Source organism: Salmo salar, chromosome 14, assembly GCF_965601325.2.
Source record: "Salmo salar chromosome 14, fSalSal1, whole genome shotgun sequence".
NCBI classification, from domain to species: Eukaryota; Metazoa; Chordata; class Actinopteri; order Salmoniformes; family Salmonidae; genus Salmo; species Salmo salar.
Window position 1 is genome coordinate 50245001 of NC_138304.1, and position 14052 is coordinate 50259052.

Sequence of the window (14052 nt, forward strand, 5' to 3'; positions counted from 1 at the left end):
TGTTAACCCTGAGTGGCCACACTAGCATACTACTTAGAATACATGCCCTGTAATATACTGTAGTATACTATTGTAGCTATTCCTACTAAATAACTAATATTCCTAAGCACTGACTATGATGATAGCTACTGCAGGGTTCCTCAACTGGTGGCCCACGGGCCGAATTTGGCCCAAGGGTGGTTTTATTTGGCCCGCAAGTTTTCAAAAATATATATTTTCTTTTTTTATTGTTGAAAATAAAAAACTGAAAAAACACCAGGAAATCAGCTCCAAGTGATTTGTATTTAAGAAATCTGTTCCCAAGTATTCCCACGCATAATAGAGAGACATGTGACCGTATACAAATGTAAGAAAGGTTTGAAATGATTACGTTTTAGTCAAACATTATATCTGTTTGGGCTTCTTGTGGTCAATTTGAAATTATTTGTAATTATGTTCAGGCCCCCCAACCATCCGCTCAAGAAAAAATCGTCCCGCAGCTGAATATAGTTAAGGATCCCTATGCTACTGTATTGAGGGAAAATGTACCTACTATGACTGTGATACTGTATGTGCTTTTCCCACCTAGCTTTCCTTTGATGAATGCACTTACTCTGGATAAGAGCACCAGCTAAATGACTCACTACTGTAAGTGTCTCTGGATAAGAGAGTCTGCTAAATGACTCACTACTGTAAGTGGATCTGGATAAGAGAGTCTGCTAAATGACTCACTACTGTAAGTGGATCTGGATAAGAGAGTCTGCTAAATGACTCACTACTGTAAGTGGATCTGGATAAGAGAGTCTGCTAAATGACTCACTACTGTAAGTGGATCTGGATAAGAGAGTCTGCTAAATGACTCACTACTGTAAGTGGATCTGGATAAGAGAGTCTGCTAAATGACTCACATGTACGTGTAAATGTGTGATGGATATTGCAATAGAGCAGAATGATTCTCAAAGGTCAGTGATCGGTCCCATTGATGCTGTAATGTGTTGTTGGCTTGGGCAGGGTTCTCCTGGAGAACGAGGTGCTGCCGGTCCTGGAGGTCCCATCGGTCTATCAGGACGCACTGGACCCCAGGGAGGCCCGGGTCCAGCCGGAGAGAAGGGAGGCCCGGTGAGTACACACCTCAGAACACACACAGTCCTTAGACTTTATTCAAAACGTTTTATTTTTCATTCCTTTGTCAAGTGATGTTTTCATCACAAATTTAAAAAAAAATCATGAACCATGTGTATTTTAACTGTTTGTTGACTGTGGCCCCTACTATCTGTCTGTCCCCAGGGAGAGAAAGGTCCCATGGGACCAGCTGGACGTGACGGTATCCAAGGTCCAGTCGGTCTTCCTGGCCCTGCAGGCCCCCAGGGGCCCCCTGGAGAGGACGGAGACAAGGTACAGTAACCTATAGTTATAGAATCAGACATGGTTCACTAACCTATAGTTATATAGACCGACAAGGTACACTAACAGACAGACAATGTACACTAACCTATAGTTATAGAGACAGAGAAGCTACAGTAACCTATAGTTATAGAGGCAGACAAGGTACGCTAACTTATAGTTGTAGGCCCTGAGATAGACTCGCTTCCTGTCCAGCAGGTATACTTGTAAATCAAGCTGCCTCATGCTACAGAATCAGGAAATAGGCTCCTGACCTATGGGCCATTCTGGCTCCTGCCCTATGGGCCATTCTGGCTCCTGCCCTATGGGCCATTCTGGCTCCTGACCTATGGGCCATTCTGTCTCCTGACCTATGGGCCATTCTGTCTCCTGCCCTATGGGCCATTCTGTCTCCTGCCCTATGGGCCATTCTGGTTCCTGCCCTATGGGCCTTTCTGGCTCGTGCCCTATGGGCCATTCTGGCTCGTGCCCTATGGGCCATTCTGGCTCCTGACCTATGGGCCATTCTGGTTCCTGCCCTATGGGCCATTCTGGTTCCTGCCCTATGGGCCATTCTGGCTCCTGACCTATGGGCCATTCTGGCTCCTGCCCTATGGGCCGTTCTGGCTTGAACAAGGCTTACTTACTTACTTTTCAGTAATTGAGAGTTTAGTTCAGTAGTGACAGTATAGTTCATGTAATTGACAGTATAGGTCAGTAATTTCAGTAATTGAAAGTATAATTCGGTAATTTAAAGTTCATTAATGGACAGTATAGTTCAGTAATGGACAGTATAGTTCAGTAATTGAAGGTATAGTTCAGTAACTTGCAGTATAGTTAAGTAATTGACAGTATAGTTTAGTAATTGAAGGTATAATTCAGTAATTGACAGTATAGTTCAGTAATTGACACTATAGGTCAGTCATTTCAGTAATTGAAAGTATAATTCAGTAATTTAAAGTTCATTAATTGACAGTATAGTTCATTAATTGACAGTATAGTTCAGTAATGGACAGTATAGTTCAGTAATTGAAGGTATAGTTCAGTAACTTGCAGTATAGTTAAGTAATTGACAGTATAGTTTAGTAGTTGAAGGTATAATTCAGTAACTGGCAGTATAGGTCAGTAATTGAAAGTAATTGAAAGTATAATTCAGTAATTTATAGTTCAGTAATTGAAGGTATAGTTCAGTAATTGACAGTATAGTTCAGTAATTGACAGTATAGTTTATTAATTGACAGTATAGTTCAGTAATTTCAGTAATTTAAAGTATAATTCAGTAATTTAAAGTTCATTAATTGACAGTATAGTTCAGTAATTGACAGTATAGTTCAGTCATTTAAGGTATAGTTCAATAATTGACAGTATAATTCAGTAGTTTATAGTTCAGTAATTGACAGTATATTTCAGTAATTGACAGTATCGTTCAGTAACTGACAGCGTAGTTCAGTAATTGAAGGTATAGTTCAATAATTGACAGTATAATTCAGTAGTTTGTAGTTCAGTAATTGACAGTATAGTTCAGTAATTGACAGTATAGTTCAGTAATTTAAGGTATAGTTCAATAATTGACAGTATAATTCAGTTGTTTATAGTTCAGTAATTGACAGTATAGTTCAGTAATTGACAGTATCGTTCCGTAACTGACAGTGTAGTTCAGTAATTGAAGGTATAGTTCAATAATTGACAGTATAATTCAGTAGTTTGTAGTTCAGTAATTGACAGTATAGTTCAGTAATTGACAGTATAGTTCAGTAATTGACAGTATAGTTCAGTAATTGAAGGTATAATTCAGTAATTTACAGTTCAGTAATTGACAGTATAGTTCAGTAATTGAAGGTATAATTCAGTCATTTACAGTTCAGTAAATGACAGTATAGTTCAGTAATTGACAGTATAGTTCAGTAATTGATGGTATAATTCAGTAATTTACAGTTCAGTAATTGACAGTATAGTTCAGTAATTGAAGGTGTAGTTCAATAATAGACAGTATAGTTCAATAATTGAAGGTGTAGTTCAATAATTGAAGGTGTAGTTCAATAATTGACAGTATAGTTCTGTCAGTAAATGCTAGGAGTGGTGGTAGGAGTCAGGCGCAGAGAGCAGAGGTAAGGAGATAATGTGTTTATTCCGTAACACAACAAAAACGGTCGACCCCAACACAACCGGCGTGAAAATGCGAGGTGCCCAAAAACAACAGGTACACAGCACGCACATAAAACAACACTATACGATCGCCAGCACATCCAATAACAAAACACACTGACGCAAATAATCCCGCACAAACCTGAGCGGGCTAAACAGGCTTAAATAACCATAAATCAAGAGAACCAAATGGGGAACAGGTGCAAACAATAAGACATACCAAACGAAAAGGAAAAAGGGATCAGCGGCGGCTAGTAGGCCGGTGACGACGACTGCCGAGCGCCGTCCGAGCAGGCAGGGGAGCCACCTTCGGTGGAATTCGTGACAGTACCCCCCTCCTGACGCGTGACTCCCGCAGCGCGCCGCCACCGGCCTCGAGGGCGACCCGGAGGACGAGGCGCAGGGCGATCCCCATGAAGGCGGTGGAATTCCCTCAGTAGTGGGGGGTCCAAAATGTCCTTCCTAGGTACCCAGCACCTCTCCTCCGCGCCGTACCCCTCCCAGTCGACGAGGTACTGTAGGACCCCCCCCGAAGTCTGGAGTCCAGAATGGCGCGTATCTTATACGCCGGGGACCCCCCAATGTCCAGCGGGGGTGGAGGAACCTCCGGGACCTCACCTTCCTGCATGGGACCAGCCACCACCGGCCTGAGGAGAGACACATGAAACAAGGGGTTAATACGGTAGTAAGATGGAAGTTGTAACCGGTAACACCTTGTTTATCCTCCTCAGGACTTTAAACGGCCCTACACACTGAGGGCCCAGCTTCCGGCAGGGCAAGCGGAGGGGCAGGTTTCTAGCCGAGAGCCAGACTCGATCCCCTGGTGCAAACACAGGGGTCTCACTGCGGTGCTGGTCAGCGCTCTTCTTCTGCCGTCCACTCGCCTTAGTGAGTGCGTCTTGGACGGCTCTCCAAGTGTCCTTCGAGCGCTGCACCCAATCCTCCACCGCAGGAGCCTCGGTCTGGGTCTGGTGCCATGGAGCCAGGACCGGCTGGTAGCCCAACACGCACTGGAACGGTGACATGTTGGTCGATGAGTGACGTAGGGAATTTTGGGCTATTTCTGCCCATGGGACGTATCTCGCCCATTCCCTGGGCCGGTCCCGGCAATACGTCCTTAGAAACCTACCCACCTCTTGGTTCACCCTCTCCACCTGCCCATTACTTTCGGGGTGGAAACCCGAGGTCAGGCTGACCGAGACCCCCAAACGTTCCATGAACGCCCTCCAAACTCTGGACGTGAACTGGGGACCCCGATCAGAAACGATGTCCTCGGGCACCCCGTAGTGCCGGAAGACATGGGTAAACAGGGCCTCCGCAGTCTGCAGAGCCGTAGGGAGACCGGGCAACGGGATGAGACGGCAGGACTTCGAGAATCGATCCACAACGACCAGGATAGTGGTGTTCCCCTGAGAGACGGGAAGGTCAGTGAGGAAGTCCACTGACAAGTGCGACCACGGCCGCTGTGGAACGGGGAGGGGGTGTAATTTCCCTCTAGGCAGGTGTCGAGGAGCCTTGCTCTGAGCGCACACCGAGCAGGAGGAAACATACTACCGCACGTCCTTGGCCAAGGTGGACCACCAGTACTTTCCCCTCAGGTTCCGCACTGTCCTCTCGATCCCAGGGTGACCCGAAGAGGGGAGATTATGGGCCCATCGAATCAATCCATCACGGAGACCAAGCGGCACGTACTGGACACCTGCCGGACACTGCGATGGTGCATGTTCCAACCGTAACGCCCGCTCGATCTCCGCGTCCAACTCCCATACCACCGGAGCTACCAAGCACGATGCTGGAATGATGGGAGCCGGATCGATGGCCCTCTCCTCGGTGTCATATAGGCGGGACAGTGCGTCGGCCTTCGTGTTCTGTGCACCTGGCCGTTAAGAGATCGTGAACCGGAAACGGGTAAAGAACATGGCCCACCTGGCCTGATGCAGATTCAGTCTCCTAGCTGCCCGGATGTACTCGAGATTATGGTGGTCAGTCCAGATGAGGAAAGGGTGCTTAGCCCCCTCAAGCCAATGTCTCCACACCTTCAGAGCCTTGACCACAGCTAACAACTCCCGGTCCCCCACGTCATAGTTCTGCTCCGCCGGCCCGAGCTTCCTGGAAAAGAAAGTGCACGGGCGGAGTTTGGGTGGCGTGCCCGAGCGCTGTGATAGCACGGCCCCCACCCCAGTCTCGGACGCGTCCACCTCCACTATGAATGCCAAAGAGGGATCCGGATGAGCCAGCACGGGAGCGTCGGTAAACAGCTCCTTCAGGCGACTGAACGCTCTGTTCGCCTCTGCTGACCAGCGCAAGCGTGCCGGACCCCCCTTCAGCAGTGAGGTAATGGGAGCAGCAACTTGACCAAAGCCCCGGATAAACCTCCGGTAGTAATTGGCAAACCCTAAAAACCGCTGCACCTCCTTTACCGTGGTAGGAGTTGGCCAATTATGCACGGCTTTAACGCGGTCATCCTCCATCACCACCCCCGAGGTGGAAATGCGATACCCCAGGAAGGAAACGGCTCGTTTGAAAAACTCACATTTCTCAGCCTTAACGTACAGGTCATTCTCCAGCAGTCGCACAAGCACCTTGTGCACCAGGGAGACATGCGCGGCGCGGGTGGCGGAATAGATCAGGATGTCATCAATATACACTACCACCCCCTGCCCGTGCAGGTCCCTGAGAATCTTGTCAACAAAGGATTGAAAGACGGCTGGAGCATTCTTTAACCCATACGGCATGACGAGGTACTCATAGTGGCCCGATGTGGTACTGAATGCGGTTTTCCACTCGTCTCCTCCCCGGATACGCACCAGATTGTATGCGCTCCTGAGGTCCAATTTCGTGAAAAAACGCGCGCCGTGAAATGATTCCACCGCCGTAGCGATGAGAGGTAGCGGGTAACTAAACCCTACTGTGATAGAATTTAGACCTCGATAATCAATGCACGGACGCAGCCCTCCATCCTTTTTCTCAACGAAAAAGAAACTCGAGGAGACGGGTGACATGGAGGGCCGAATGTACCCCTGTCTCAGAGATTCCGTGACATATGTCTCCATAGCCAACGTCTCCTCCTGTGACAATGGGTACACGTGACTCCTGGGAAGTGTAGCGTTTACCTGGAGGTTTATCACGCAATCCCCTCGTCGATGAGGTGGTAATCGGGTCACCCTCTTTTTACAGAAGGCGATAGCCAAATCGGCATACTCTGAGGGAATGCGCACAGTGGAAACCTGGTCTGGACTCTCCACCGTCGTCGCACCGATGGAAACTCCCTTACACCTGCCTGAGCACTCCTCTGACCGCCCTCTGAGAGCCCCCTGTCTCCACGAAATATTGTGATTGTGATTGGCCAGCCAGGGAATCCCCAGCACCACCGGAAACGCAGGCGAATCAATGAGGAAGAGACTAATCCGTTCCCCATGATCCCCCTGCGTTACCATGTGGCACCATGGCCTCCCTGACCAGTCCTGATCCTAATGGTTGGCTATCTAAGGAGTGCACGGGGAAAGGTTGGTCCAACGACACCAGGGGAATCCCTAGCCTTAACGCGAGCCCACGATCCATAAAGTTTCCAGCTGCGCCTGAATCGACTAGCGCCTTATGCTGGAAAGAGGGAGAAAACAAGGGGAAAGTTACTAAAACAAACATATGACCAACAGGGAGCTCTGGGTGAGGTTGGTGCTTACTCACCTGAGGTGAACGAGGAGTGCTCCGCCTGCCATCCCGATTCCCAGAGGAGCTCCCCCAGCACCGATCGGTAGTATGTCCTCTCCGACCACACTGGGTACAGGAGGAGCCTCCTCCTCCGGTTCCCCTGGACGCGGCCCCCCCTAGCTCCATAGGGACGGGAGCTGGAGGACCTGGAGGTGGAACCAACATGGCCCGGTCCGGACGCCCGCGAGCAGCCAGCAGGTTGTCGAGATGAATGGACATGTCTATTAGTTCATCCAGTGAGAGGGTAGTGTCCCGACAGGCTAGCTCCCGGCGGACGTCCTCCCGGAGGCTACAACGATAGTGGTCCATCAGGGCCCTGTCGTTCCACCCCGCTCCAGCAGCCAGGGTCCGGAACTCCAGAGCAAAGTCCTGTGCGCTCCTCATCTCCTGCCGCAGGTGGAACAGCCGTTCACCCGACGCCCGGCCCTCTGCTGGGTGGTCGAACACGGCCCGGAAACGGCGGGTGAACTCGGGGTAGTGATCCCTTGCCGAGTCTGGGCCATACCACACTGCGTTGGCCCACTCCAGGGCACGTCCCGTTAAGCAGGAGACGAGGACGCTTACGCTCTCCTCTCCCGAGGGAGTCGGACGAACGGTAGCCAGGTACAACGCCAACTGTAGCAGGAACCCCTGGCACCCAGCCGCCGCTCCATCGTACTCCCTGGGGAGAGCCAGGCGCAAGGCTCCGGGTCCGGACGCCGGTGGAGGGGTAGCTGTTGGGGGGGGGGGGGAGTTGGTGCGGGGGATGCGGTAGGGAGGCCACTCCTCTCCCATCGGTCCATCCTCTCCATCATCTGATCCATCGCTGAGCCTATTCGGTGGAGAATGGTGGTATGATGGAGGACCCGTTCTTCCATCGATGGGAGAGGAGGGGAGGCTGCTCCTGCTGACTCCATAGCTGCTGCGGGATTCTGTCAGTAAATGCTAGGAGTGGTGGTAGGAGTCAGGCGCAGAGAGCAGAGGTAAGGAGATAATGTGTTTATTCCGTAACACAACAAAAACGGTCGACGCCAACACAACCGGCGTGAAAATGCGAGGTGCCCAAAAACAACAGGTACACAGCACGCACATAAAACAACACTATACGATCGCCAGCACATCCAATAACAAAACACACTGACGCAAATAATCCCACACAAACCTGGGCGGGCTAAACAGGCTTAAATAACCATAAATCAAGAGAACCAAATGGGGAACAGGTGCAAACAATAAGACATACCAAACGAAAAGGAAAAAGGGATCAGCGGCGGCTAGTAGGCCGGTGACGACAACCGCCGAGCGCCGCCCGAGCAGGCAGGGGAGCCACCTTCGGTGGAATTCGTGACAAGTTCAGTAGTTTATAGTTCAGTAATTGACAGTATAGTTCAGTAATTGACAGTATAGTTCAGTAATGGACAGTATAGTTCAGTAATACAGTGTACTGTATACTGCACCATGTCTAAGGGATGAATGCTGTCGTTCAGGGCATTGCATTGGGACGAGGCAGAGCTGATAGTGTATGATACACATGCCTAATGTTTTGTGGGTTAAGAGTATTACATTAAAGCTATTATGATGTTAATGACTTTCTATGGCATGTTTAATTATGCTGTTGGATAGGTGTGAAAATGTTTTGGAAATTAAGCTACAGAGTAGACACACACACACACACACACACACACACACACACACACACACACACGCATTGCCATTAACTAATCGTTTTTTGTTAGTCTGGGGCAAACAAAGTGGATGTTCTTAGCTAATGCACTGGATTTATATCTACCAAGGGTGTGTGTGTGTTATCATCACACACACACACACACACACATAACCACACAGACATACATACACACACACACACACACACACACATACACACACACACACAAATATATATACACACAAACACACTCACACATACACACACACACACACACACACACACATACACACACACACACACACACACTCACAGACACTCCCGCTGACACACACACACACACACACACACACACACACACACACACACACACACACACACACACACACACACACACCCGTCCTCCATAGCGACAGTGTGACAGTGGGAGTGCCAGTAGAGGGATAGCCCGAGCCAAGTAATCAATTCATTGCAATCACGAACTCCAAGGTCTTTGTCCAATCAAATTAAAATCTCTACTAATAATATTTACCACCCAATCACGGTAAAGGTGACATTTGGAAAATATTGGGCTTGAATAGACAATAAGTCGGAAAGTTTGTTAAAGACGGGCTAAAATAAAGTAGACTAAAATAAAATAGGATCAAGGCTCTTTGGGTCCTACTATATAAAATCAATGTGTTGTTGTCATTATCATAACTTGTGTTGTTGTGTGTTCTGTCCCAGGGAGAGGTTGGTGAGCCTGGCCAGAAGGGAAGCAAAGCAGACAAGGGTGAACAGGTAATTTGTCATCATTTTCTTTTCCTCTTGTAGGAAAGGTTTCTAGAGAAACCTCTTGAGAAACCTGTACTGGTCCACGGACCAGAGGTCCGGACACTGGTCCAGTATACTCCTAGGAAGTCACCTCAAATGACCTCAAGAGTGTCCTTTGTTGCTAGTATGGTCCATTAAGAATCACTACAGATCAACTTTTATACTATGGAGTGTGAAGACACTGGCACTGTATCCCTACTAGCTCTGACTGACTGTATCTCTTGTCTCTATTGTCCTCTTGTCGTCTCTGTCCCTGTTAACTCTGTTGTCCCCTTGTTGTCTCTGTCCCTGTTAGCTCTGTTGTCCCCTTGTTGTCTCTGTCCCTGTTAACTCTGTTGTCCCGTTGTTGTATCTGTCCCTATTAACTCTGTTGTCCCCTTGTGGTCTCTGTCCCTGTTAACTCTGTTGTTGCCTTTGTCCCTGTTCAATCTGTTGTCCCCTTGTTGTCTCTGTCCCTGTTAGCTCTGTTGTCCCCTTGTTGTCTCTGTCCCTGTTAACTCTGTTGTCCCGTTGTTGTATCTGTCCCTGTTAACTCTGTTGTCCCCTTGTGGTCTCTGTCCCTGTTAACTCTGTTGTTGCCTTTGTCCCTGTTCAATCTGTTGTCCCCTTGTCGTCTCTGTCCCTGTTAGCTCTGTTGTCCCCTTGTTGTCTCTGTCCCTGTTAACTCTGTTGTCTCTGTCCCTGTTAACTCTGTTGTCCCCTTGTTGTATCTGGCCTTGTTTACTCTGTTGTCCCCTTGTTGTCTCTGTCCCTGTTAACCCTGTTGTCCCCTTGTTGTCTCAGTCCCTGCTAACTCTGTTGTCCCCTCTAACTGTTTCTGTCTCAGTCCCTGCTAACTCTGTTGTCCCCTCTAACTGTTTCTGTCTCAGTCCCTGCTAACTCTGTTGTCCCCTCTAACTGTTTCTGTTTCTGTCCCGTGGTTGTTTGTAGGGTCCTCCTGGTCCAGGAGGTCTTCAAGGTGTCATCGGAGCTCCTGGTCCTGCTGTGAGTATTCATTCACCTTTAACCTCTCACCTTTCAACTTCAAACTCTCACCTCAGACCCAACTCATTAACCCTGAACTGTTACCCCTCAACTCAGCCCCCTCTCGTGTTATTCTAACATAGCCAGAGTCGGGTGGCAGACCAGCTTCAATTCATCACAGATATTACTAAATTATGAATATTCATCACAGATATTACTAATGGATGAATATTCATCACATACATTACTAATGGATGAATATTCATCGCACATATTACTAAAGGATTACTTTTCATCGCAGATATTACTAAAGGATGAATATTCATCACATATATTACAGAATGACAAATATTAATCACAGATATTACTAAAGGCTGAATATATATTACAGATATTACTAAAGGCTGAATATATATTACAGATATTACTAAAGGCTGAATATATATTACAGATGTTACTAAAGGCTGAATATATATTACAGACGTTACTAAAGGCTGAATATATATTACAGATATTACTAAAGGCTGAATATATATTACAGATATGACTAAAGGCTGAATATATATTACAGATGTTACTAAAGGCTGAATATATATTACAGATATTACTAAAGGCTGAATATATATTACAGATATTACTAAAGGCTGAATATATATTACAGATGTTACTAAAGGCTGAATATATATTACAGATGTTACTAAAGGCTGAATATATATTACAGATGTTACTACCGCTAAGTGGCTGCAGCTGTGACTTCTGCTGAAGTGGTGGGTTCTCTTTTTTAGTACCCAAATACCCAAGACCTAAAATGTCTTTGTCCAGTATGAGCGTAGAACAGAAACTATAACAAGCCTACAACAAGCCTACAGCAAACCTACAACAAGACTACAGCAAGCCTATAACAAGCCTACAACAAGCCTACAACAAGCCTACAATAAGCCTACAGCAAACCTACAGCAAGACTACAAGAAGTCTACAATAAGCCTACAGCAAGACTACAAGAAGTCTACAATAAACCTACAGCAAGCCTACAAGAAGTCTACAATAAGCCTACAGCAAGACTACAAGAAGTCTACAATAAGCCTACAATAAGCCTACAGCAAGACTACAAGAAGCCTACAATAAGCCTACAGTAAGACTACAAGAAGCCTACAATAAGCCTACAGTAAGACTACAAGAAGTCTACAATAAGCCTACAGCAAGACTACAAGAAGTCTACAATAAGCCTACAGTAAGACTACAAGAAGCCTACAATAAGCCTACAGTAAGACTACAAGAAGTCTACAATAAGCCTACAACAAGACTACAAGAAGTCTACAATAAGCCTACAGCAAGACTACAAGAAGCCTACAATAAGCCTACAGTAAGACTACAATAAGTCTACAATAAGCCTACAGCAAGACTACAAGAAGCCTACAATAAGCCTACAGCAAGACTACAAGAAGCCTACAATAAGCCTACAGTAAGACTACAAGAAGTCTACAATAAGCCTACAGCAAGACTACAAGAAGCCTACAATAAGCCTACAGTAAGACTACAAGAAGTCTACAATAAGCCTACAGTAAGACTACAAGAAGCCTACAATAAGCCTACAGTAAGACTACAAGAAGTCTACAATAAGCCTACAGTAAGACTACAAGAAGCCTACAATAAGTCTACAGTAAGACTACAAGAAGTCTACAATAAGCCAACAACAAGCCTACCGGCTCTATGTTCCAAGACGAGCATTGCTGAGGTTTCATCTACAGACTTTTATCTGGGTAACCTTTTGCTGCAGGGGGCTAAATCAGGGTCACACAGAGTGCTTCTTGGTAGTCTTAAACAAATCTACTTTAAAACAAAAGTATACACCTCACACACATGGTTATGGGTTTTTAAAAAAGTAGACACCTGGACCATGTCAGATATAGAGTTGAAATGTATTACATTTAGAGTTAGCATCCCCATACTACACTTCATATACATTACAGAAAACTGAAATATAACAAAACCTTTTGACATAGAAACACCAGATTTTTTGGCAGTTTTTTTATTTTATTTTTAATAATGTTGATTTAATTATGAAATTATGAAAAATGTGAGTAACATTCCACCCATGAGGCCACTAGATAATTTGACTGGAATGAAAGGGCAACGATTTTATCGTAAAACACACAAGAGACCTGTAGACAAAGACCTGGAAGTGAGCTGTCTGGAGACTACAGAGACTACAGTGTACTGAGAAGAAGAGTTACAGTGAGACTCAGGGCGTCTTACCAAACCCCTTTGGCCAGCTTGTTCTTTAAAAAAAACAACAACCTTGTCTCAAATCCCTACGTGATTTATCAACCCTGCAGTAGCCTTTAAACGAGTCCCACAAGCCAGACTCCACAGTCTTCCATTTTGTTGTGCTGTTATTTCTGGCCAAGCAGGACTCTACAGCGTCCCAAATGACATCCCATTCCCTTCCCTTTATAGTGCATAGGCTCCTGGTTAAAAGTAGGTCACTACATAGTGTTGGTAACCTACACTCAACTCAGATCAGCTCAGATCAGATCCATCGCATAATTCACTCTGTCCAAGATATTCTATATCTGCATGTTCCAGCCCCCCTAGAACATTACAGAACATTTCCCCCTGGTCATTCCTACTGCTGATCTGACATGAGTCGGGCGTTCAACTGAAGACTGTTGGTCAGCACCTCATATGCAGCTTCTCAGCCTCTCTACCTCCGCCCCTCCAGAGAGAGCCCCCTCTCACTCAACCCTATAGCCCTGTGGTGCTCCCATAGATTCAGTCAGCACATTTCAGGTCCTTACTTTTTCTCTCTCTCTGTCTCTCTCTCTCTCTCTCTCTCTCTCTCTCTCTCTCTCTTTATCTCTCTCTCTATCTCTCTCTCTCTCTCTCTCTCTCTCTCTCTCTCTCTCTCTCTCTCTCTCTCTCTCTCTCTCTCTCCACCCTCCCTTTTCCCCCCTCTCTCTCAATCACCTCTGTGATGTCACTGTGACCTCTAACCTTTGACCTCCAGGGTAGTGATGGTGAGTCAGGACCCAGGGGTCAGCAGGGTATGTTTGGCCAGAAGGGAGACGAAGGATCCAGAGGATTCCCTGGGCTACCTGGACCCATCGGACTGCAGGTACAACTACACACACACACACACACACACACACACACACACACACACACACACACACACACACACACACACACACACACACACACACACACACACACACACACACACACACACACAGTGTCGGGCGTTGGTGTTGTTGGCTTCAGTTTGTATTTGCATCTGTCAAGGCAGCAGCTACTCTTCCTGGGGTTTATTATGGATCCCCATTAGTTCCTGCCAAGGCAGCAGCTACTCTTCCTGGGGTTTATTATGGATCCCCATTAGTTCCTGCCAAGGCAGCAGCTACTCTTCCTGGGGTTTA

General features: G+C 46.8%; 1 protein-coding gene across 1 annotated transcript in view; it reads left to right on the top strand.

Annotated features, from left to right (window-relative positions):
- The window catches only part of LOC106569492 (collagen alpha-1(XI) chain), a 177857-nt gene that overhangs the window by 136209 nt on the left and 27596 nt on the right, over positions 1–14052 (top strand). Inside the window, exons 40-44 of the mRNA XM_082961028.1 lie at positions 991–1098; positions 1267–1374; positions 9587–9640; positions 10604–10657; positions 13644–13751. Coding sequence (XP_082817154.1) covers positions 991–1098; positions 1267–1374; positions 9587–9640; positions 10604–10657; positions 13644–13751 — 432 coding nt within the window. The remainder of the gene's footprint in view (positions 1–990; positions 1099–1266; positions 1375–9586; positions 9641–10603; positions 10658–13643; positions 13752–14052) is intronic.